General features: G+C 44.0%; 1 protein-coding gene and 1 long non-coding RNA gene across 4 annotated transcripts in view; one reads left to right on the top strand and one right to left on the bottom strand.

The window, feature by feature from the left end:
* Positions 1-4,748, bottom strand: part of LOC134480392 (uncharacterized) — a 9,350-nt gene extending 4,602 nt beyond the window's left edge. The window contains exon 1 of the long non-coding RNA XR_015629669.1: positions 3,792-4,748. This is a non-coding gene — a long non-coding RNA (uncharacterized LOC134480392). The remainder of the gene's footprint in view (positions 1-3,791) is intronic.
* Positions 4,219-24,842, top strand: Fam124b (family with sequence similarity 124 member B). Of its 3 annotated transcripts, none has more exons than XM_087564390.1 (3): positions 4,219-4,496; positions 5,046-5,239; positions 21,796-24,842. In XM_087564390.1, exons 2-3 carry the CDS (start codon positions 5,090-5,092, stop codon positions 22,432-22,434), a joined length of 789 nt encoding a protein of 262 aa, XP_087420516.1. In that variant the 5' UTR covers positions 4,219-4,496; positions 5,046-5,089; the 3' UTR covers positions 22,435-24,842.

Here is a 24,842-nt window from a genome sequence, read left to right as displayed (position 1 = left end):
CTCCATAGTCACATATGATAAGAATGAACACTAACTTATTTCATAGTAGTCCGTGAAAATAATTATACCAGCTTATTCGCCCCTTCTCCACTGTGCTTAAGTAGGTTTTATTTGGAGTTAACACAGGCTGGGACAGCCTAAGGCTCCAAGGCTTCTGGGTTATTAGAACTCATTAGATACTCTCCCCTGAGTCAGGTCGATTCTTACCACTGTTACTTTTCTCTTCTGTGGATGATGAAACCAGCCTGAGGGATTTGAAATTGCAGAGGCAGGGGGAGGGTCCAGGCGTCTAGCTCATTGGTTTATAGCTGAGAACTGCAATTGGCTGGGGCACCGGAAGTGACATCACAGCAGTGGAGCATAACACAGGGCCAGGAGGAAACACATCGCCTTTGTTCCCACCTGTGAAAACCGGAGCTCAATTCTCTGCTCTCCTGAACTGCTGGCTTCAGGGAAGTGGGAAACAGATGGTCCTTTACGAGGATCCTGATAGCATTGTTTGCATCCCCCCAGCCCCCATCAGGAAGTATTCCTTGGGGAACAGGGAGGGAGGCTTTCAGTATCCAGCCAAGAGATGGAAGGAGGTGCTTATAGTGACTATTTACACCTCTTACAGTACAGCCTTGAAGGTGTTTCCATTTTCTTTGTGTTGCTGTTCTTGCCACGGTTCCCAAGAAGCCAGGAGCTGAGCCCCATAGGGCATGCGCATGCTTGTGCAGGTGTTAGGGAATCGCACTTTAGAGGGGTCTAGAGCACTGAGCATGGTCAAAACTAAATATAATCCCTACTCCTGTATCCTCCTTTTCTTTTTAAACGTGCCCTGAAGTCCCAAGACTTACCTGAGTAGCCAGAGCTGTCGTGTAAGTTTCTGGTCTAAAGCCCAGATATCAAGACATTGTCAACAGCCAGCTTTGTGGTACCAAGAATGACCTTCATCCCCCGGTGGGGTCTCTGGGGGAGATGCCAAGAGTCCTGCGTCTAAGAGAACATTGCCATGCCCATCCTACAGACACGGAGTTGGAGGCTACTAGTAGGAGGCAAAGGGGTGAGGGATGTGATCTCTCCCCAGTGCCTTTCCTCCGGTTTCTGTGAGGGTGGGGTGGGGAGGGGGCGGAGAGGAGGTCGGTCCACCCTGGAGTGCCAATGCAGAATCCAAGATGTAGACTGAAGTTCTTCTAGGCACAAAGGAACCAGAGATTTGCATGGGTCTGAGGTCTGCAGGGAGACAGCTACTGCTTTTGATTTGCCTGAGAATGAGGAATGATTGACAAATGGGGCAATGTCTAAGTGACAGTGTCTACCAGCCAAAGCCATGTCCTGGAATTTTGTGACCAAAGACCCAAGCACCACCAAGTTAAGACAGCACATCCCATTCTGTATTTGTCCCCAGGTGCCACATGCATGTCTCTTGCCTCTTAAATGGTGTGCACTCCTGGCCCATCTTCCTCTCTGTCCCGTCCCTATCAAATAGTCTAGGCACAGGTGATCACATCCAGTCCCACAGAGATCAGTGTTTATTCAGTACACTATGGTTTATCGCTCCACTCTGAGGCAGTCATGGACACCTCTACTCTGAGTCTTTTAGACATCTTCTCAACATGTTCGTGCAATGTACCTTGTCCTCAGGCCTGGTTGTTTCTTTTCTACATTAGTTCTTATTTGGGGCTCACCCACACACCCGTTGACACCTTCCCTGTGGGAAGACTGAGAGCACAATTCTCCACCATCTCACAAGCCGCTTACCTGGGTTTCCAGACGGCAGGTGTGGGTAGCATACACTGTAATCCCAGCAGTTCGGACGCTGAGTAAAGGGGACTGTGAGTATGAGACCACCTTGGGCTACATAGTGAGAGCCTGTCTCCACATCCGTACTGCCCAAGACAACCCTTCTATGATTCTGTTTATGTTAGAATAAAACCAAAACTGCTCCTTACAAGACCCCTGGCTTCCTTCCTGCTATAGCGAGCTGCCTGCATTTCTAATTGGCCATAGCTTTGAGACTTGCCACTTCCAACAGACTCCTTTCCCCTAAGTCCAAACCTAATCTCCCCACCTGCCTATCTCCTCCCCTCTCACTTTTCAGTAGCATCTTTCCTCCCCAAGACCTCCCCACTGTATATACATATACAATGACAACCCCACAGGGAAAAGGAATGCTAAACAATGGTAGCCACCTAAGAAGTTTAGCATCAGCGTTAGACAAACTGCTGTGAGTCAATCAATGAGTTAAACTTTTTGACTCAGGCATAGGATTTTCTAGTCAATCGTTTAGAGTTCTTTCTGCTATTTTAAGAATTTCAAAAGTTCTTTCAAACACCAGGGTTTGGTCTGAAGTGACTCAGAAGAGATGGCTCTGTAAGAGGCAGGTTGTGGGAGAGGAAAGGGTCTTATACCGAGGAAAGAGAGTTATTGTTTTCAAATGTCAGCATGTGACATGAATTAAGAGGTGGCTTCTCTCGTAAAGTTTGAGAGCTGTAACTTTTTTTTAACCCTCTAACGATTCCCAGAAAGTTAAAGCAAAATGAGTCTGATTACTAAGTTGTATGTGGACATTTAAAATCAACTTGTCCATTAGAAATCTTATTTCTATAATTTTCCAATATAAAAATCTTAGAATTAGAAAATTCGATTGATTAAAATTGTGGGTAGATCTGGATGGAGATGATTCTTTTTCATGGATTGAAGTTTTGTCTTTAAATCTGGTCATTGTACTATTACTAAGTGGGCAGGTCCATCTCCTTCCACCACAGCTTCCCTGCAGTCCAAAAAATTAGGGAACAGAAATCAGAAAAGAGAAGTGTTTGACAGCTTGGCCAAGTCATGGAGAGAGAGAATCTATTTCTCCTCCCCCGCGCCTGTGAGGGTCTTACAGTGTAGAGAACTATGAGTATAACCAGCAGATACTTAGTCTCGGCTGGGAGACTCCTTCCTGGTCCTTTCCTGGGGTTGCCCCCACTGCTTCTTTCTTAGCTATGGAGGGGCAAAGGTGTCTCTCTTTAGAATTAGAGTACTCAGAGCCCATTATCAAAGCACAGGACCATAACGCTCCCACTACCGAAGGAACCCACGTATATTAAACTTAGAGGAAGCCATCCCTGTCGTTAAAAATTGGTTTTGAACTAATTAGAAATCCAAAGCAAATTCTGTAGCATTAATACTTCCTTTAAAACATATTCACATTTAGAAAACGATGCCTATCCAGACCCAGCAACAGCACAACTATCAGAATAGCATTTTTCTTTGTTGTTTGTTACAATAGGGGTTCGATATATTGCCTAGGGTGCCTTCTACACAGCCCAATTAGCCCTGAACTCACAATGATCCCCCTGTCTCTGCCTCCTGAATCCTGGGATTACAGACATTTGCTACTATGCCCTATTAAAGAATTTAGGAACAGATTAGGTGATGATGTCAATGGGGTGGTATCCTTCTATTTAGGATTCAACAGCCTGTATCCACAGGTGAGTGAGGAAGTTGACATGGCAGCTTTTCTTCACCACAAGAGAAAAGAAATTGTGACTGGCCTTCTCAGCCTGAGAGAGGTTGCACTGGATGTGGGCCCTTCCTACCTTGGGTTCAAATCCCTCAGCCTCTTCACTGTGTAAGTTTGGGCAAGTCACTTGATTTGTTTTTTTCCTATGCCTCAGTTTCTTGTCAGCACCTGGGGAATAATTACTCTCTTCGTTGTAGGCTTGTTGGCTGATTAAATCAATTCATGTGAGGTTTTATGACAGATTACTAACAGATCCTCAGTAGGAAGACACAATTACCGCTGATATAGGAAGACTCACTTGCATGAATCCAAGGTGACTTCGTTTCTTAATTTCTTTTGAGAGCATCCAGACTCTAAATTCAGGTAGGCAAACAGTTTTCAGTGAGCCCAACACTGTGTAGACAAAATATCTCTCTTTGTGACTTAGTATAAAATGATCAGAAACAGGGTGCCGGCAAGCAGATAAGACTGGGGAGTTGTTTTAAAGACGACATTCTATTCAGGTGGCCTGGCAGGCCACTATAAACATCAGGATATTTAAGTAGGAAGTCAGAGCCCATTGTGGTCCACCAACTGGATGTCTCTTCAGTGTAACAGCTCAGATTGCTATCAGCACAACAGAGCCTCCTCCTGTTCCTTTCGGCCTGGTCATTTCCTCTGTTGAGTTGAATGTAAGAACCACCCACTGGGGGTGGGTTTCAGCATTATAGGTTTTTAGGTCAAACAGAAACCCAGGGGAAAGCCTGAGAAAGCCAAGCACAGAGTTACATCTTCGCAGACCAGACTGGATGACGTGGAGCGGCCGCTGTTGTGTGTAGCGGTCTCCACACTTTGTGACACTCCTGCTGGATCACTGGAGGAACCAGGAGCACGTGTGATCCGGCGAAGAATTTGGTTCAGAAGTTGCTGAAGTTTTTCTAGAGGCTGAGGGCTCCGTGTGAGGCCTTGTTCTCAAAAGGCTGAACCGAGGGTGCTGCCGGGTGGCCTTCATTATAATCTTCAGGTAGGCTTGCCATGGATGAAACTCAGGAACCTCTAGCCTTGACTGTGCATCTTCTTGCCGACACTGGGAACGGCTTGCTTCTGCAGCAGGCTCTGGACCAACTCCTGGATTGCATCTGCCCAGAGGTGCGTCTCTTCCTGGTATCTGAACGGGCCAGACCAGTGAATTACCAGGAAAAGTACCACCCGCGGAGGGCCCGCTTCCCAGGGATGTCTGTTTTGCTCTTTCTTCAGGAAAGCCTGGGACAGGAACGGTTGTTTCGAGTCTTGGACTTCCTACAGCGTTCACCCTGGCAGGGTTTCCCTACCCAGCACGCACAGGGGAGGCCTTGTCCTTATCTCCCTGCAAATCAGGAATTCTACAGTCTGCACAACCAGATGCCAGTGTGGGGCATGAGGCCGGTGCATGGTGGCACTGATATCCTCAGGGTGACTCTGTACTGCAGTTTTGATAACTACGAAGATGCCATCAGACTCTATGAGATGCTCCTACAGAGAGACGCCACTGTGCAAAAGAGTGACTTCTGTTTCTTTGTCCTCTATGCCACAGAGGGCTTCAGCCTGCAGCTCTCTCTGAAGCAGCTGCCTCTGGGAATGTCAGTAGACCCAAAAGAGTCTTCTGTGCTGCAGTTCAGGGTTCAAGAGATCGGCCAGCTGGTGCCTCTTCTACCCAATCCGTGTGTTCCCATCAGCAGTACGAGATGGCAGACTCAGGACTATGATGGCAACAAGATTCTACTGCAGGTATGTTATTTCTTACATTTCTGCGATGTACCAGGTTTGCCAGAGTTGGTAGGGTCAGATCCTTGACCTTCAGTAGGCCAATTAAAACGACAAATGGTAGAGGAAGACAAAGAAAGTGGCTACATTGGGAGAACAAGTAAAGATATCCAACAGCCCCCTCCCCTGGGATGAAGTTTAAGTAGAGGGGAAGAAGTAAGCCTGTCTAACTAAGCAGTCCTGGTCAGGGTGTAGTCACAGACATCATCCATCTATTTTTTTTAGCTCCAGCCTCTACGGGACAGTCAGGCAAGTTGTCAAGGCTGGGTAAAATCTCTTTCTGAAAGTGAAATGCTTCCTACCCACACTCCCTCCCGTCCCCAAGCCCCAGCCCCAGTCCCAGTCCTACCCCCACTGCCCTCTGCCCTCAGGTCCCAGCTTTACCATCTCTGAAGCATGAGATTCCTGAAGAAATTCAAGTTTCTTGGAATCCACTGTGTCATTAGTCTGAGAGCCAAAGGAAGGGCACAGGTATTTCTTTAAAATAGCATCATTCCTGTCAGGACAGTCCCTCAAGCACATGGGAAGGTGTGATGTTATTATGGGAGTGGGCCTTAGAGCTGATTTAGTCAGAGGTTTTTCAACTTGATAGCATACTAAGAAACTAGGGAGGTTTTAAACTTGCCCATGCTAAGTAGTTAGTACCCCAGGTTCATTAGACCAGCAAGTCTGGGGAGACACAAAGCCTGGGCTCCAACCTCATAGGTAGCAATGAATAGCCTAGTAAGGGCACCAGTGGAAGGGGAAGCCCTTGGTCCTGCCAAGGCTGGACCCCCAGTGAACGGGATTCTTGGGGGGAGGGTGGTAATGGGCGGGAGGATGGGGAGGGGAACACCCATGTAGAAGGGGAGGGGTTAGGGGACGTTGGCCTGGAAACCAGGAAAGGGAATAACATTTGAAATATAAATAAGAAATACCCAATTTAATAAAGATGAAAAAAATAGAGCTCATTGTGAGAAGCTAATCAAATACTGCAACTAAGAGTATATATAGGCACTTATGTGACAGATAAGAAATATCTGATTTGTGTGAACTTATAGTAGAAAAACCCAAGACTCTGATGCTACTCCTTCCCATGAATGACCTTCACCATGCATGTCACCCATCTATATATACACACTTGTTCACTCAGACTTAGTAATATTGTCATTGGAGATTTTGGAGCATTTTGCCAGTATTGTAACATGTCACTGGGGTAATTTAGGTCTCCTGTTGTGGTTCTTAGTCTTGCTAATATAAGAATTTAAGAACAGACTCAAATGGAGACTCAAAGACAAATTTCTTGGAGAGAAGGAAGAAGAGGAGGAAAAGTAAGAGGAGGAGAAGGAGGAGAAGGGGAGGGGGAGAAGAAAAAGGAAGAGGAGGAGGAGGAGGAGGAGGAGGAGGAGGAGAAGAAGAAGAAGAAGAAGAAGAAGAAGAAGAAGAAGAAGAAGAAGAAGAAGAAGAAGAAGAAGAAGAAGAGGAAGAAGAAGAGGAAGAAGAAGAAGAAGAAGAAGCCGCCGCCACAGCAAAAGCAACAGCAGCCCCTCAGGCCAGGCAAGCTATAAATCTCAGCAACTGTCCAGAGGAGAAAGATAGAGGAGAAAAAACATGCTGTTTAAGTTAGGTCTGCATGCAGACCATGTGACACCATGTGACTGGGAGGGAGCCTTAGAAATGGAATAAAGCCCAAAGTGTTGTGGAAAGCACACTGAGAAAAGAGATAGAAAGAATAGGAAATGTTCCACTTAAGAACAGGCTGGCTTGTGAGGTACCATGGGTCCACACAGGGTACTGATGGAGGCTCTGGCAACAGTGTCAGGAGCTCTTTCTACAGACCCAAGAAAGGGCAGGTGCAATGGCGTTGGGAATGTTAGCTTTGTAATACTCTTAGCTTCATTTTCCAACATTCTACCACTGTTCAATTTAAGCACAAATCAAGTTCAGCACCCAGAATGACTTCTAAAGAAAATCTGAAAACCACCCGTTACAGCCATCCTATTAATGCTAAACACAGCCAAATGTTTACCCAACCATGATGGCTGCCATATACTGTCCCTTTTGGCAAATGATGTGGCAGCTAAGCTTTCACACTTAGTAGCTGTTGTGACCTTAGTGCAATGAAGGTGATACTGGCATCTTCCTGTATTAAGGTTGTTGATCAGCCTGAAAGGACATAACACTTAAAAATGCACATGGTTATATTTTAGCTACGGTTGCATATATTATGCACTGTACTATGATTTTCAAACCACTAATATTATTTAATCTTTATAACAAGTCCTGGAGTCACTATCACCCCTGTTAACAGATGAGAAGATCGAGGCACAGTTGTTTGTCCAAGACACAGCTAGGATTTGTCTATTATCTCTTAAGGTCTGTCTGACAAATGATGGCGCCCAAAGGTGGGACATAGGGGATGGGTAGGGTGGTGGCAGTCTGTGGGGTCATAAATGCGAAGGAGGTGAATTGTGGTCAAAGCAAATATCTCATGGTGTCTGTCCTTAGGAAGTGATCAGAACCTATTCCCCTAATGCCTAGTATACACAATAACAATAGGTTGCAATTGTGACTTAAGTTAATAAAACATGAATTATATGTATTCCATCACAAATAATTCCTAAATTCTTCTCTTTTTCCTTTGAGTAAAATGCAGGGCATATTTAGTGCACAAAAGGGAAAGCTTCAGAAAGCTGGGAAGGGACCCCCAAAACCCGTTGTCAGATATATTATTGGGGAATCCAGTTTCCTTTTGTGGATTCCTTGTCTGAACAGAGAAAAGAATTTAAAAACTGACCCAGTGTGAGAGATGTCTCTGCTGGTAAAAGTGGTTGTGTCAAGCCTGAGGACCTGAGTTCAAACTCTAGGATTCACATTGTGGAAGGTGAGAAGCATCTCCCACGCAGTTGTCCTCTGACCTCCACACACACATTTTGGTCTCTAAGCAACTGACTAGTTTATTACTTCATGCTTAGAACAGACAGAGAGACATTCTTTCTTTCAGATGCTTCACGTACAACTCCCCAATTTCCAGGACATCTGAACTTTCACGTTTGGTTCTTGTGAATCTCCAGAACTTAAAATAAGTGTCTCTGGCATTCAGCAGGAAACATGTCCTTATTTGCTCCTATTCTGAAATGATGTTTAACCGGGAGACTCTACTATATAATTAGTTACTTTGGAAGTTGAATCAAATTTGGGGAATACTGTGAAGTTTTTTGGTGAAAGGAAATCCAATAAGGAATATGGAAATAACTCTGTTGCCTCAGGATGATTCAGGAGTCTCAACACCTGTTAGGTAGAGACCCAGCTCACATCCCTCATTCTTGTGGCCTCCCTTGGATTTGTGCATATCGTCACTACTCCAGAACACTAGGTTTCCACCACTTCTTGATTGTTTTGTATCTATGACACTCTACTTTTTTTGCAGACAAAATGAGGAATTGTTTTCTAGAAAATTCTATTGTCATTTCTAGTCCTAAAAATGTTTGAATAAAGAGTACAAAAGGCTAGACTATGCTATGCTGTAGAAGTTGGCATGTTATAGCTCCCGTATGGCCATTGTTCGTCTTAGAATGAAGTAAAAACTTTTAGGATGTAAACTTTCTTGGGATCAATGTTAGGACAATAGGGATGGATGATGAATGCTCTGGCTTTTGTAACTAAGTGGTCTGGCCTTTACATAGCCTACCAAGTTCTCTGATTTTCTACCTTGCGCCTGGCTCTATAATCAGTTTAAAATGGCCCAATGGAGTTTCTGGACTAGATTCCAGTTGGACCAATGTAGACTAGATTCTCTCCTCTGAATTGATGGTTATACTCAGAGGGTGGAATGTCATGAATGGAGTTGGTCCTGAGGCAAAGATCTGACCTTTGCCTTAGATGCTGTGTGGAGTCACGCTGATGTACAGAATTGTCATAAAGGGGTGACAATGAAGGTCAGTGTGGAAGAGGCAAGTGCTGAATACCTAAGATAACAGCGACCACTGGAAGGATCATAATCACAAGTTAACCACTCCACAGATAACCCTGCCATAGGGCAAAGGGCCTGAGTGTCTCTAGTGCTAAATCCAGGGGACCATGGAGACATTTTCTTACGGAGAAGTGTTGAGGAGTCCTGCTGACACAGAAGGGAGCCAGATACTAAGGGGAGGAAATGTGTGTTCAATGGAAAAGACAGAGTATAGTACAATACTTCTTTGCAGGACACATAGCACATTGCCTGAGGCTGCATGTAGGTTCAGTAAAAGGAAAGATCTCATGGCATATGGATGGACAGATGGACAGAGGCCAGGTCATCAGAAATATGATCCATGATGGGATATTAACATCAAGAAGGGAGTCATCATTTCTAGTTCACTTCTATGAGGGTAGTATTCAAACTACTGCTTAGTATGTGGGAAGCACATGCCTTCTTTTATGAGTGAATACCTGAGAAATAGTTTCTATTCTAACTAGTTCATAGGCTGATTTAGCCTATGAACAGCACCGACATGTATGATTTGTATTATGAGAATCAAATGTAAGAACATACATGCAAGTGCTTTGTAATGTAGAAACTTCTAGAAGCTTGCTGCCTGAGTGCGTCAAAAGGCCATTAGCTCTCTTGCTAAGTGATATCATCCATAAAACTTCTTGTCATCATCCCAACCCAAGACTCTATCCCCACTAAGTTGAGTTCATTATTCCTTTTCCCTACCAGTGCTGGGCAAATGGTGCTCTGCTCTGTCTTCATGAATTCACTCCTTTAAGGCATTTCATATAAGTGGAAGTATGCAATATTATTTATCCAGAAATAAGCAATTTATTTGCAGACTTTCTTTCTTCAAAATTGCATCTCTAACCCATATTCACAGACTTTATTACCCCTTCTTCTTTGTATTTATTCTTGGGTTTCCATTCTCCATCCCTACACCTGACTCACCCCAACGACACATTTTCTCATATCTGCACTCACTGGGTACCTGGGTTATGCTGTGCTTAGCAGGTGTGGCTCAGGGTATTGGCTACTTTGAAGTAGCAGTTTAGCTTTGGTGGTTTGTCAGTGGATTAAGGAGGTTTTAAAACACAGTTAATTGGAAACGACTTTTCACTCTTCAGTAAGTCTGGTGCTCCTTGAGAGTTTCTTCATTTCTATCTCGTCTGACTCTACACTCCCATTTTCCCCATCTTGGAGAGATTCTCTCCGTTGTGAAAGCCACCTGTCAGTGAGACACGGTGTTCTTTACCTTCACAAGTACAAGCCTGCCCCTCAATGGTCGAGTTTTCTCTGGTGCATTTTCTCATGTTTTTCAGGTTGAAACTTGCAAATGTGTCAGGGATGTTCTCCCTGTTCATCACAGCTGCTGATGTTTTCCGAACTTGGGAAAACATTGTTTTAAATTTGTGCTCAATTTCTTAGAAAGATGAGCTCCCAGTGATCATATTTCCAATAAATGCATTTCCATCTGTCTTTTTAGCAAGAGAAGATTTATTTCCTCCCTCCAGGGATTTGTCCCCATCACTCAGAATTATGTTTCTTTTGGAAATTACTTGTTTCAACCAACCACATTGCATTTCTAGATTGACAAGAATTTTCTTCCATATGATCTAAAGATTGAAGGTCTCTCTCTCTCTCTCTCTCTCTCTCTCTCTCTCTCTCTCTCTCTCTTCCCCCTCTAGCTTAGAAAGATTGCAGAAATATCCATCTGTATGGAAAAAAAGAAAAAGATATTCACTTCAAGTTTTCTTTTCTGTATTTAGGAATTTAGGGGTTTGAACATACTCAGCTTGTGTAACCACTAAGTAACATGCCCCAGGCTTGAATTTTTTTTTAATACTGCATCATGGGGTAACTAAATGGTAGCTTCTATACAAGTTAATTTCCATTCAGTTCTCTGTGCAACAAAATCCATTGTATTTTGTTAAGTGCTGAGTTTTACCTGTTTAACAAGTTCTGGTTGTACAAGAACTTACTATGCTGGAGGCAAAGTGTTAAGTTCTAGAGACACTATGTATGGTGAAGATATTTATGAGACCTTGGCAGAGTCCAGGGGTAGATGCAGAGAAGGCAGACATACAACACACACACAACAAACTGGCAAGTACCAAGGTCTGTAAAAGCAAAGCTCAGTATTTGTGACGGTGACACATGATGTATGTGACATTCTCATATACCAGGTGCTGCTGTCCTTTCAGCTTCATGACAATCCTGGGATGTCAGCACTCACTATCTTCTCTCACAGGTGAGCAATCCGAGGCCGAGACACATCAAGTGATTTGTCTAAAGTCCCACAGCTGATCAGTGGCAAAGTCGGCATGTAAGGCTGCCTGATGCAAATACAGTGACATTGAGAAGACCTTCATGAAGAGTCAATGTCTCTACTTGGAGGTGACAGAGATTAGAGTTTCCAGGAAAAGGGCTCTAAGGAAGCCCTTCTAGACAGCATGGATGATAGATGAATGAAAGCAATGGGAAAGGAGCAAGTTGTGCTTAAGGGGACGGAAGAGTTCAAAGGGAGAAAGGGATGAAGCCTCAGCTATAGTGACTTCTTACTGCAGATGATGAAGGGCAAGGCAGGCTAATCCGGGACTCTGCTTTATCTTGAGAGGAGCAGGAAGACATTATAGGATGGTTAAAGCACCCCAAGGAGCAGAGCTGGACTGGTGGGGGTGAAAGGGAAATGGGGAAAATTCAGACGACGCACACTAAGCTTTAAGGCTAGTGGCAGTGGATGAGGAGGGGACTGTCAGGAGGCAGAGTCAATAGTGACTGCCATATCCACAGCTTGTAAAAGAGGCAGGGGAAGCTCTTGCTTGGGTAGCAACAGTGGTCATCAGGGCAACAGAGCAGAAGAACAGAGTTGCTGTGAAGGGTAAGATGGATTCAGTGATATAGATGTGTTGAATTAAATATTTAATTAATAAATCCCGGAGTCAATTGACTGTTACCTGCGCCAATGGTTTATGTTTGCAAATGAAACACACACACACAGCCTTTTTATTTGGATGTACCTTAAATAGCACAATAGCTGGGCCACTGCCTACCTCTGTGTGGTTAATTTACCTCCCGCCGATAATCCGAGTTACTAGTGACTTCTATATTTTACCGTGGCTGCCCTGGGCCCAGTTGGGCAGCCCTCTGGACTGCACTCTCCCAGGCTCCTTTGCATGCTGGCTATGTCTCCTGCCCTCCACCTTTCTCAGGCATGGCTTCTCTCCTCTCCTTCATGCTCTCCCTGCATGGCAGATCTCTCCTCCTTCCTCCTCTCCTCTGGTCCCAAGTCTGGGAAGTTCTAAACCCCACCTCTGTCTGTCCTTACCAGCTGTTGGCTGTTGGCATTTTTATTTACCAATCAGAACCAACTGGGGGCAGGTTCTCAGAAGCTACATAAGCAGTTTTGGGGACCAAAATTAACCATTAGAATCCAAACAGCATTAGGCCAAACGACACTACACAGATGATTTTCAGACTGGATTTGAGTGGTTGGTATCAGGAAGGGAGTTGGCTAGGTAGATATGAAGCTTAAGACACAGATTAGCATGATAGCTATGCTTTTGTGAGCCTCATTAGCTTGATGATTTAAGTCATAGATATCTGAGGTTGGTCTAGGTCAAGGTATATAGGTGTATAGACTAGTATTTCTCAACCTGTGTGTCACAACCCCTTTAGCAAACTTATGTCTCCAAAAAATATTTACATTATGATTTGTAACCATGGCAAAATTACAAGTATAAAGTAGAAATGAGGATGTCTTTATGGTTGGGGGGCACCATGTCATGAGGAACTGTAGTAAAGGGCTGCAGCACTGGGAAGATTGAGAACCACAGCTCTAGAATAAGAAGGCTCAGAGGAGCCGGCGAGATGGCTCAGTTGTTAAGAGCAGTGGTTGCTCTTTTAGAGGCCACAGATTCAATTGCCAGCATCCACATGGCAGCTCACAACCATCTGTAACTCCAGTTCCGGAGTATCTGGTCTCTCTCATCTCCACAGGCAAGAGGCCTACAAATGGTTCACAGACATACATGTCCTCAAGTCACACATACATATGAAATACAAATTCTTTTAAAAAGAGGGCTCTGGTCATCCGTGGACCATGGTGATATTACATGAATCATCTGAGACAGAGCCATCTTTGTGCGAGTTGAAAAAGGCAGAGAGGGAAAGAGAGAAATGCAAAGGAGTATGTTGGTCTAGAAACTTAAAGAGAACACTGTAGGGATACAGGGGAAAGTCCTTCTAGGAGCGAACAACAAAGCTGATTCCAGATGCCCATGGTAACAGGCAGTTTGGCATGGTGGGAATAGGCAGAGGTCGTAAGAGGGGGATCGATAGAAGAAGTACAGGTAGACAACAAATTTTAGAAACAAATGTTTGAAGAGCAGTAGAGAACAAGCTAGAGGGAGAGAGAGAAGACACAAGAAACCCTATTACTATCCCAAAGGAGTGAGGAGCAGGAGAGAGAGGGGAAAGGAGAGGGAGTGAAGAGAAAAAATGGTTGAAGACTGGGGTGTCTATCAGTTGATAGGGACGGGGAAGACAGAGGATAATGGAGTTCTCAGCCCAGAGCACTTCCCCATGGGCAGGATGTATGGAGTCATAGTAAGTTTGATGTCAGAAAGTTGCAAGCTGTAATTAAGGATGGTATTTGTTTCTCTGTCACAAAGACAGTGAGCCCTTTGGAGGAGACAGCAGTGGACAGTAAAGGGAGGTTGTGTCTCTAAAGCTTCCAGGATAGTTTAACGGGTACAAACCAGAGAGAGGTGACCAAGGAAACAGGAGGATGGGAGTGCAGCCTGTCTAAAGCTGGAAGCCACAGCCAACTCTTAGCACCAGGGTTCATAGCCATGTGCTTTTCTATATACCTTGAGCCCATGTTAAGAAACGTGGATGTGGGGGTTGGGGATTTAGCTCAGTGGTAGATCGATTGCCTAGGAAGCGCAAGGCCCTGGGTTCGGTCCCCAGCTCTGAAAAAAAAAAAAAGAAAAAAAAAAAAAAAGAAACGTGGATGTGTGACTTCAATCTAGGGCTGGAAGTATTTGGTGGGAGAATGGCAGAATGGAAGTGATGTGGGAGACCAGTGTGGCAGGGAAATGGGTAAAGCAATAAGTCTTTGGCCTTAAATTGGCTGCAGAAAGACAGAAGACTAAGAGGCAGAAATCTGGAGATGGTGTTGGTGTCAAAAATTTGGTGTTTTAAAGACAGAGCATTTTATAGGAGAGGAAATCCACTGGAGCGGCCAAGGAGCCAGGCAAGCAGAACCGAGTGGAGAGCATATTGGGCTGGTTCGGAAGGACCCAATGAATCTGGAGGCCCGGGAGATTGCTGGCATAGACATAGCTGGGCTTCAAGATGAATCTCATTGGAATTTGAAATTAATCTATGTGGCAAGGGGAAGTAGAATTCTCTTTTTTAATTTTCAAAGCTTTATTTACTTATTACTCATTTATCATATTAGATTCATAGACAGAGAAAGGAAGAGGGAGGGAGGGAGAGTGGGTGTGCTCACACACATGCATATATGCCATTATTATGGATATGTAGAGATCAGGGAATAATTTCAGGGAGTCATTTTCTTCCTTCCTGGGTTCTGGGTATCAAATTCAGAAGCATCTAACTTACCAGGAATTGCCTTTACCCACCGAGTCACCTCACTGGCTTTTGTTCTTTGTTTGTCTCTCTATTCCATATACATTTTCTACGTGCATATTCATTACGCGTGGTGATGAGTTTCATAAAGACACAGTCATACAAGTATATATGTACTTTGATCATACCCATCCTCTCCTATCTCCATATGCTTGCCATTCCCACTAGTTCCCATTAATACCCCCATACAATCTCACTTGTATTTTCATATCATATTTACTTATACAATGTGCTGGTTCATTTTCACTGTCGGTATAACCTACAACTACCTAGGATGAGATTCTTTTTTTTTTTTTATTCATTTATTATATATAAGTACACTGCAGCTGTCTTCAGATACACCAGAAGAGGGCATCGGATCTCTTTAAAGATGGTTGTGAGTCACCATGTGGTTGCTGGGAATTGAACTCAGGACCTCTGGAAGAGTAGTCGGGTGCTCTTAACCGCTGAGCCATCTCTCCAGCCCTAGGATGAGATTCTTGTTCTTTTTTTTTTTTTTTTTTTTTTTTTCCGGAGCTGGGGACCGAACCCAGGGCCTTGCGCTTCCTAGGTAAGCGCTCTACCACTGAGCTAAATCCCCAGCCCGAGATTCTTGATGAGGCCTTATCTACATCACAATAACCTGTGGACGTATCTGTGGCCTTGTCTTGATTGTTCATTGATATAGGAAGACCTAGTCCATTGTGGGTGGTACCATTCCCTAGGCATGGGGTCTGAGACGAAAGAGAAGAAAGCTAGCTGAGAACTTAGCAAGCAGTTAAGAAGATAGGGTTGAGGGCATTCATTTCATTATGCATGTGACTGTGGATATGATGTGATTAGCTACTCAAATTCCTGACTTGACTTCCCTGAATGATGAGTCGTCACCTGGATTTTTTTTTTTTTTATTAACTTGAGTATTTCTTATTTACATTTCGAGTGTTATTCCCTTTCCCGGTTTCCGGGCAAACATCCCCCTAATCCCTCCCCCTCCCCTTTTTAATGGGTGTTCCCCTCCCCATCCTCCCCCCATTGCTGCCCTCCCCCCAACAATCTAGTTCACTGGGGGTTCAGTCTTAGCAGGACCCAGGGCTTCCCCTTCCACTGGTGCTCTTACTAGGATATTCATTGCTACCTATGAGGTCAGAGTCCAGGGTCAGTCCATGTATAGTCTTTAGGTAGTGGCTTAGTCCCTGGAAGCTCTGGTTGCTTGGCATTGTTGTTCATAAGGGGTCTCGAGCCCCTTCGAGCTCTTCCAGTTCTTTCTCTGATTCTTTCAACGGGGGTCCTATTCTCAGTTCAGTGGTTTGCTGCTGGCATTCGCCTCTGTGTTTGCTGTATTCTGGCTGTGTCTCTCAGGAGAGATCTACATCCGGCTCCTGTCGGCCTGCACTTCTTTGCTTCATCCATCTTGTCTAATTGGGTGGCTGTATATGTATGGGCCACATGTGGGGCAGGCTCTGAATGGGTGTTCCTTCTGTGTCTGTTTTAATCTTTGCCTCTCTATTCCCTGCCAAGGGTATTCTTGTTCCCCTTTTATTCTTCCTTTTTTTTTTTTTTTTTTTTTTCCGGTGCTGGGGACCGAACCCAGGGCCTTGCGCTCCCTAGGCAAGCGCTCTACCACTGAGCTAAATCCCCAACCCCTCTTGTTCCCCTTTTAAAGAAGGAGTGAAGCATTCACATTTTGATCATCCGTCTTGAGTTTCATTTGTTCTAGGCATCTAGGGTAATTCAAGCATTTGGGCTAATAGCCACTTATCAATGAGTGCATACCATGTGTGTTTTTCTGTGATTGGGTTACCTCACTCAGGATGATATTTTCCAGTTCCAACCATTTGCCGACGAATTTCATAAACTCGTTGTTTTTGATAGCTGAGTAATATTCCATTGTGTAGATGTACCACATTTTCTGTATCCATTCCTCTGTTGAAGGGCATCTGGGTTCTTTCCAGCTTCTGGCTATTATAAATAAGGCTGCAATGAACATAGTGGAGCACGTGTCTTTTTTATATGTTGGGGCATCTTTTGGGTATATGCCCAAGAGAGGTATAGCTGGATCCTCAGGCAGTTCGATGTCCAATTTTCTGAGGAACCTCCAGACTGATTTCCAGAATGGTTGTACCAGTCTGCAATCCCACCAACAATGGAGGAGTGTTCCTCTTTCTCCGCATCCTCGCCAGCATCTGCTGTCACCTGAGTTTTTGATCTTAGCCATTCTCACTGGTGTGAGGTGAAATCTCAGGGTTGTTTTGATTTGCATTTCCCTTATGACTAAAGATGTTGAACATTTCTTTAGGTGTTTCTCAGCCATTCGGCATTCCTCAGCTGTGAATTCTTTGTTTAGCTCTGAACCCCATTTTTTAGTAGGGTTATTTGTTTCCCTGCGGTCTAACTTCTTGAGTTCTTTGTATATTTTGGATATAAGGCCTCTATCTGTTGTAGGATTGGTAAAGATCTTTTCCCAATCTGTTGGTTGCCGTTTTGTCCTAACCACAGTGTCCTTTGCCTTACAGAAGCTTTGCAGTTTTATGAGATCCCATTTGTCGATTCTTGATCTTAGAGCATAAGCCATTGGTGTTTTGTTCAGTCACCTGGAATTTTAAGTTAGATAAATCCTTTCTTCCATAAGCTGCTTTCTGTCAAGGTATTTGATCACAGCAACAGAAATGATACTATAACATGGTATCAAATCTATATTATAATGTATGATATTATAATATATAATATATTATCTAATGCATATGTCATAGATACCTACTATCTAAGGTGAATATATAACAATAAAATTATAATATCTGATATATACATAAATGTAAAGAGAATTCACAAATGAAAGAGTGCATGATATATATCTTTGAGTTTGACTTGATGTGTTTGATATGATAATCTCCAATTATACATACACACATGTATATATTAATGTAGGGATCCACAAATGAGTAAATGCATGATATATCTCTCTTTGAATCTGACTTATTTTGCTTGACATGATAATCCCCAATTGTGTTCATTTTCTGCAAACAGCTGATGAGAACTCCATTGCGAGCATGTGTGTCACATTTTCTGTATCCATTCATCTAATAGGTACAGGTCGATCCTGTAAATTGGCTGTTGTGAGCTGGTGGTGATAGCCCACACCTTTAATTCTAGCCCTTGGGAGGCAGAGGCAGGTAGAACTCTGAGTTCAAAGCCAGCCTGGTCTATTAGAATGAGTCCCAGGACAGCTGGGCCTACACAGAGAAACCCTGTTTCAAAAAACAAAAATAAAAAGACAACAAACAAACAAAAACAACAACAACAGAATGGGTGTTGTGTAAATGCTGCAACAGACACAGACTTCCAAGTATGCGTCTGTGACACACTCTGGGATGTGTATCAGAAGAATCCTAAGCTAACACACAAGCCACTTCTCTTTCTGATGGCAGTTGCTAGAAAGTGAAATGGGGCTGCAGAGTCAAAAGTAAGCATTTGTTTCTCCAGACTGGGTATTCCCACATTATTCCCCAATGATTTCTGAGCAGGAATAAAACCATGCCAATTCCTAGAAGAAAAGGATGTCGTTTAGGTCAAATATGCAGTTATAATATAATGTTCAAAGATCCTGCAAGAGGAAGAGATGGGAGCCGGGCTCTTTGCAGGCTCCGGGGAATTCTCCAGTGGATTTGCCTTAAATTTTTGAAAGGAGAAGCAGAATAGTTTTCTTTAAAGAGTGGGAATTTGGATTATTTTAAGATTGTGGTAAGGTAGGAGACCTTACATTTTATTTTATACACTTCTATAATTACATCATTTCTATATTTTATACATTTTATAGAATTAATTTTACTACTTTTATTCAGGTTGAGTACTCCTAATATTAAATTCTGAAGGAAACACTCCCCAGTCTGAAAATTTTGACCTTCAGTGTGATGTCATGTATGACAAGACAGTTAGATCAACAATGTGTAAAATTACTTTACGGTCATGTTGTACAAGATATAAGTAAAACACAAGTAAGTTTTGCCTTCAGATTTTGGACCCATCCTTAAGATATCATGTGCATTCAAAAAGCCTAAAAAATGAAAAAAAAAACAAGAATAGAAACATTTCTGGTTCCAGCATTTTGAATAAGAGATATCCAACCTGTAATAAGATATTTTTCTAGAAAACAAGTCGATGGAGGAGAAAGACAGAAAGGGAGGGGGAGGAGAAGGGAGAGAAGAGGAACAGAGAGGAGGGAGGGAGAACGGAATGAAGAGAGAGCTTCAGGGATGCAGTGACCAGCAGGTGTGGTGGGGTGTCAGTTGTCCACACACAACTCCCCAGACACAGTTCTTCTGTGGAAGTGGCTTCCAGATTTGCTTATGTGTTTGAAGACACACTAGGGACATGTGAACATTTTAAGTACTCATGTTACATCCTTATCCGGATGCACCTGACTTTCAGAGCTGAGGTGTTAAAGTTTTTTAAATGATTCCCAGGTGATTGGAGTGTGGAGTGATGTTTGGGGATAGAAGGGTCTCTCATGGGTTTATCAAAGGGCACACATTAAGGTGCAGCCAATATCCATCCATCAAGGCTCCTCCATGCTGGCAGTGACTGATACAGGCAAGAGAAATGGTCTCAGGTGAACTCTATCTTGGAATCTCATTGGTGGGTTGGGGTTGGGCATCTAGATGTGTACAGGTCTTTAGTAAATTGGCTTGGCCAATGGGTGGCATATAAACATTCCAGAGTTGTGGGTTTTAATCTATAATTTAAAAAAGCCGATAGATTTGGAAGTGGGAGTTAGAACTGAGGAAGGTCCAGCAGTCAAGGGTCAACCCTGTGTTATAGCCTCTAAGCTTCTTCAGTAAGATGCTCCACATTTTGGGCTTCCAGGTAAAGAATTTTAGAATGAAGACTTTGTCAGAGGGAGGGAGGGAGGGAGAGAGAGACAGAGACAGACAGAGAGACAGAGAGACAGAGAGAGAGAGACACAGAGAGAATGAATGAGAATCATTGATTCATTGTTCTAGAGACAGGAAAGATTGGACAATTACAGGCCAGGAACTAAGAATAGCTTTCCATTTTTAAATGATTGGAAAAGAAATATGAAACATGAAAATGACACAGAATTCACATTCCACAAATAGAAACGCATTGAAACACAGCCACACTGTTTATTTGTGGCTCTTCTCTGGCAGCTCTGCTGAGCCAAGTATCTGGGCCGCTATCTACACGTCGAGACAGTCACTACATGACCCTGTCACGGGACGTATTTGAAACTTCTAAAAGAAGAAAAGATGTTCCTGTTATTTTAGGGGATTGATTTTGCAGTTTCTCTATTTCTATCACAGAGAAAATTTAGAAGAGAGTATGTATGCCCGTCGTTTGCAAAAAAAGAAAAGAAAGAAAAAAAGAAAAGAAAGAACTACTTTGTGTGTGCATTCAATGACGGACTCATTGTAGACCTGCTTTTCTGTCCCCCCCTTTCCCCACCCCCCAACTTCTGCCCTCTTGTTTTGGAAGACAAAAGTCCAGTTCTCTCTTTTCCTCTTCAAAGACTATTTTTAGGGTGGTGGTAGTTCACATCGAAGTCAGCACATAAAGCACAGAGAGTTCACCCTGAACCTCACGGACACATGAATTTCTCTGCTACCAACCTCTTTGAAAGCTCTTTAGGCGGGGGTGGGTGGGTCATGTGCCACGCCCCAAGCTGTGCTGGAATTTTGACTGGCATGATTTGTGCAGGTAACCATAGTTGGTGTGGGTTTTTGAGTGCAAGGCTCATGCCGTGTTCCTAATACAGCATTTCTCAACACTCTCCCATTGAACAAGGGGGTATATTTCACCTAGAATTGGTATTGTAGCATACAGGGTCGAACACTGGAGAAGACCACTGATGTCATTTCTCCCCCACTGGCCTGTGTGGCACTTTTCAGCACTATCCAGCAGGCAGCAGGTTTCCTAGTCAGTTGGTTTCTCTATGTCCTACAGACAGCAGCACAAACTGTATTGCTATTAGCAATAGGGTCTTACTGTCTAGTTCTGATGGGCAAGCAAGAGCAATGGCAATAACCCGTGTTATTGTAGGTGCCTGTGAGGACTCTTTGAACAATAACTTACAGAGAGGTACTACTAGATATCAAATCCTATGGTGAAAATTGTCACTTCCAGAAATCATTTTGGGAGAGTGCTGTGATAGAGTTGGGATGCGAACCTCCCAGCAATATAAGGACAGAAGGTGTTTCGATGAACTCCATCCTGTGGAAGGGGAGGGCAGCTTCCTGTGGAACAGGGTTCTTGCTGACTTACCAGCATGATTGGAACCACAATGTGATATGTGTGATTTTAAAATGCTAAGGCATACATGCGAGTAGCCTTTGTTTTTTTCCTGTTTTCTCAGACAATGTAAGCTCTGTCATGTATAAATGGCACCTCAAGAAAATAAGGAATATTTGTTTTAAAAGGTACTAGCCTATTAGCCTGTCCCGGGTGCCCAAGTGTTTTAGGCACATCTAAGAGGGATATCTTTATTAGCATAACCTAGTAGCGGTACCACAGCGTCAAGAGGCTGAGTTACCGTTCTCGTCCTTATTTTCACTGTGGCCACAGGCTTTGATTATTGTCTGGTGTAAAACATCGCTTAACTTATCTGGTGATGTCATTGTGCAACACCTGCGAACTTCTGCGAGCGTTCAAGCAACTAGATCTACCAGAAGTGCCTAGTGGTCATTTCATTCCTAAAGTCTTAGCATTGTCAAGAACTTAGTAAGTTTGAGAATGAGAGTGAGCTGTTTGGAGCCAGGACTGATCTTTAGAATAAGACTGATGCCTCACCTCAGCTCAAATGGCTCGACAGAAAAGTCTGCTGTGGTGTGGCACAGCAGAGGGTGGACAAAATACATGGTGCTTCTGGAAGTGAGTCAGTGAAAAACCCTATTTCATTGCTCCTTCCTTTCCTGTCCCACAGGTCCAGCCGAAGCCAGGACTTGGCATTAAAAATGGTGAGCATTCCTTCCTGAATGGCTGCTTGAGAGGTGACACGCATCCGCAGGACTCCAGGTTGAGCTCCATCTCCACACAGAGAACCTTGGAGCCAAGGAGCCGGAGGAGGAGCAGGAGCCGGAGGTTCAAAGTGCAGTCACTGGAGCTTCCACAGCCCAGTGGGACATGGGAAAACGCTAGGGATCCTTTGTGGAGAAGGTCTGGCTGGTCCACCCTGGCCGACAGCTCCTCTTCAGGCATGCAGCAGCGCCGACTGTCGATCCCTGTTGAACCCGAGATGGGAATGAATGCTCTTACGGAGAGAGGCTTTGAGAAGCTCGAGGCGGAGACAAACGTTGACACTGGCTTCACCATCATCAATTCCGAGCCCAGGCGATCTTTTCTCAGCAGATTTCCCAGGGGTTTTCGGAGCAGCCAGCCACCTCGCTGTTTGTCAGGCTCTTCCTTAGAGGTAACTACTTTCCCAAACCAAGGAGTCTTGAAGGATAGACCCCGCCCGCTGTCACTTCCTGGTCAAAGGGACTTCGGTGCGAAGAAGGCCATCTCAAAATGTCCCCATCATCTGCCAGTCCAGGGTGAAGAGAAAGAAGAATTCTTCATATAGAATAAAACAAATGTGTTTTTCTAAGACACAAGAGAACGTTACAGAAAACAAGCATTGTGTCAGTTGCCTTTCGAGTTGAAATGAGAAGTGGCCTACAAAAGCAAGGGAAGGTTTGAGCGTACGGTGCACTCATGGAAGTCACAGAAGCAAGAGTGTGAAGCATCTGGTTAGGTCATTTCTACAGCCAGGTAGAAGGGGGTGGATTTTTTTTTTTCCCCAGGAAACTCCAGCCCACCGGAAGGCATTGCCCATTTTTAGGGTGGGTGTTCCTTCCTCAGTCAGATCGTTCCGGAAACACCCTTCTAGATACACCCAGAGGTGGGTTTCCAAGGGGAGTCTGAATCCAGTTAAGTTGACAGTTGTCTTAGTCAGGGTTTCTATTCTTGCGCAAACATCATGGCCAAGAAGCAAGTTGGGGAGGAAATGGTTTACTCACCTTACACTTCCACATGGCTGTTCATCACCAAAGAAGTCAGTCCTGGAACTCAAGCGGGTCAGGAAGCAGGAACTGATGCAGAGGCCATGGAGGGATGTTACTTACTGGCTTGTTTCCCCTGGCTTGCTCAGCTTATAGAACCCAGGACCACCAGCCCAGGGACGGCACCGCCCACTATGGGCTGGGTCCTCCCTTCTTTATCACTAATTGAGAAAATGCCTTACAGCTGGGTCTCATGGAGGCCTTTCCTCAAGGGAGGCTCCCTTCTCTGTGATAACTCCAGCTTCTGTCAGGTTGACACACAAAACCAGCCAGTACCATAGTGAAGATCCGATCTACGAACTTTTAGTTTCTTGCTCATTTGAGAGAGATCTAGGCTCTCAATGCACCAGCTCATATTGCTTTCACTTCTGGTGTTGGAAGTCCAGGGGGAGCTAACAGTGTGCTGGTCAGCTGGAAGGGGGAGGGAGACAGCCCAGGGTCGGAGCTACTCGATGGCACAGCCCAGCTACACGTGTTGGTTCAGCACCTAGCGGGGCATTGGCACTGAGTGGGAATGAATCAGATGTGCTATACAAATCCGATTACTGTGTGGAATATGGTTTTAATTTTTACTTGTGGTTGCATAGCTTATCCCCCCTGGACTGTATGAACTATTTATTCTTTAGTGCTGTTTAATTTTATGTGACCTCCTTTGGTAAGTAGGCCCTGTTTACTATACACCCTCTTGTGGTTTTTGCCTTTAAAGTCCTTTGCATCTGAAATGAGTGAGGAATGCAAAAATGTTTTAAAATTATAAATACCATCCCCCCTCCCTGTTTAATTAGTAACAGTACCAGAAGCCAGAAAGCTAGGTTCAAAATGGGCGCTAGACTCAGAGATGTGCCCACTCTTCTGTCTCTCATCTGTTCATGTCCTACTTGGAAGGGGTCAGCAGTTCTTGTTAAAAAAACAAAAAAACAAAACAAAACAAACAAACAAACAAACAAAAAAACCAAAAGAAAAAAACAAGGAAGACAGGGAGGACTAGAAAATTCCGTATCTCCACTGAGCATGCAGAAAGGCTGTGCTACTGAGTTGCTAGGACAGGACTTGCGTTCTAGCTGTATGTTGGAGGTTCCTGGGGCTTAATAAACATTTTTTGTAGGAAGTACGTATTCATGAATACAATACTTAAACATTTGGCCATCGAATTCAAAAAGTATTCATGGCTTTGCAACTGTGATTCTCCACTGCACCAACTCTTAAAACGGTCTTTGAGGTTCAAACTCAATCCGCAATCCAGGCCCACATTTACCACGGAAAGATGCACTAACCTGTCTTTGCACTTAACAGCAAAAGCAAGCTAAGGTCGGGAGGGATTATTTCGGCTGGCAGTTCCAGGTAAGAGGCTGTCATGATAGGAAACTCCTGATTGCGACGTCGTCAGGTCCCTGGGCACTTTTCATCTGAGGTCAGGAAACAGCACAGGTGGGCTGCTTAACTGGCTTTCTGAGAGAGATCTAGGCTCCCAGTCAGCCATTTTTATGCTCACCCGTCCATCTCAATTAATCTACAAGATACCCCCTCACAGGCAGGCCTGGAGGCTTTCCTAGGAATTCTAACCCTATCAAGCTGACAACATTAACTGGCCCCTGTAAGTGGGAACTGTGAATATTATCAATTGAGATTTTCAGTTTTAATCACAATCACCAGAGACAAATTCTCTGTTGCCCAAATGCTAGAGTTAGGGGATTTAAAAGATTAAAAATAAATGGAGTCTGGAGAGATGGCCCAGTGGCTAACAGCGTGTTGCTCTTCCAGGGAACTCATGTTTGGTTTCCAGCCCCCGCACCGGGGAGCCTACAACTGACTGTAACCCTGTCTCTGTGGGCTCTGATTCCTTCTTCTTGTTTCCAGATGCAAACATGCATGTGGTTATATCCAAACAGACTCACATACACATAAAATAAAAAGTAGATATTTTTAAAGA

The sequence above is a fragment of the Rattus norvegicus genome, chromosome 9, assembly GCF_021556685.1.
Source record: "Rattus norvegicus strain SHRSP/BbbUtx chromosome 9, alternate assembly SHRSP_T2T, whole genome shotgun sequence".
NCBI classification, from domain to species: domain Eukaryota; kingdom Metazoa; phylum Chordata; class Mammalia; order Rodentia; family Muridae; genus Rattus; species Rattus norvegicus.
This window is presented reverse-complemented; position numbering and strand designations above follow the sequence as displayed.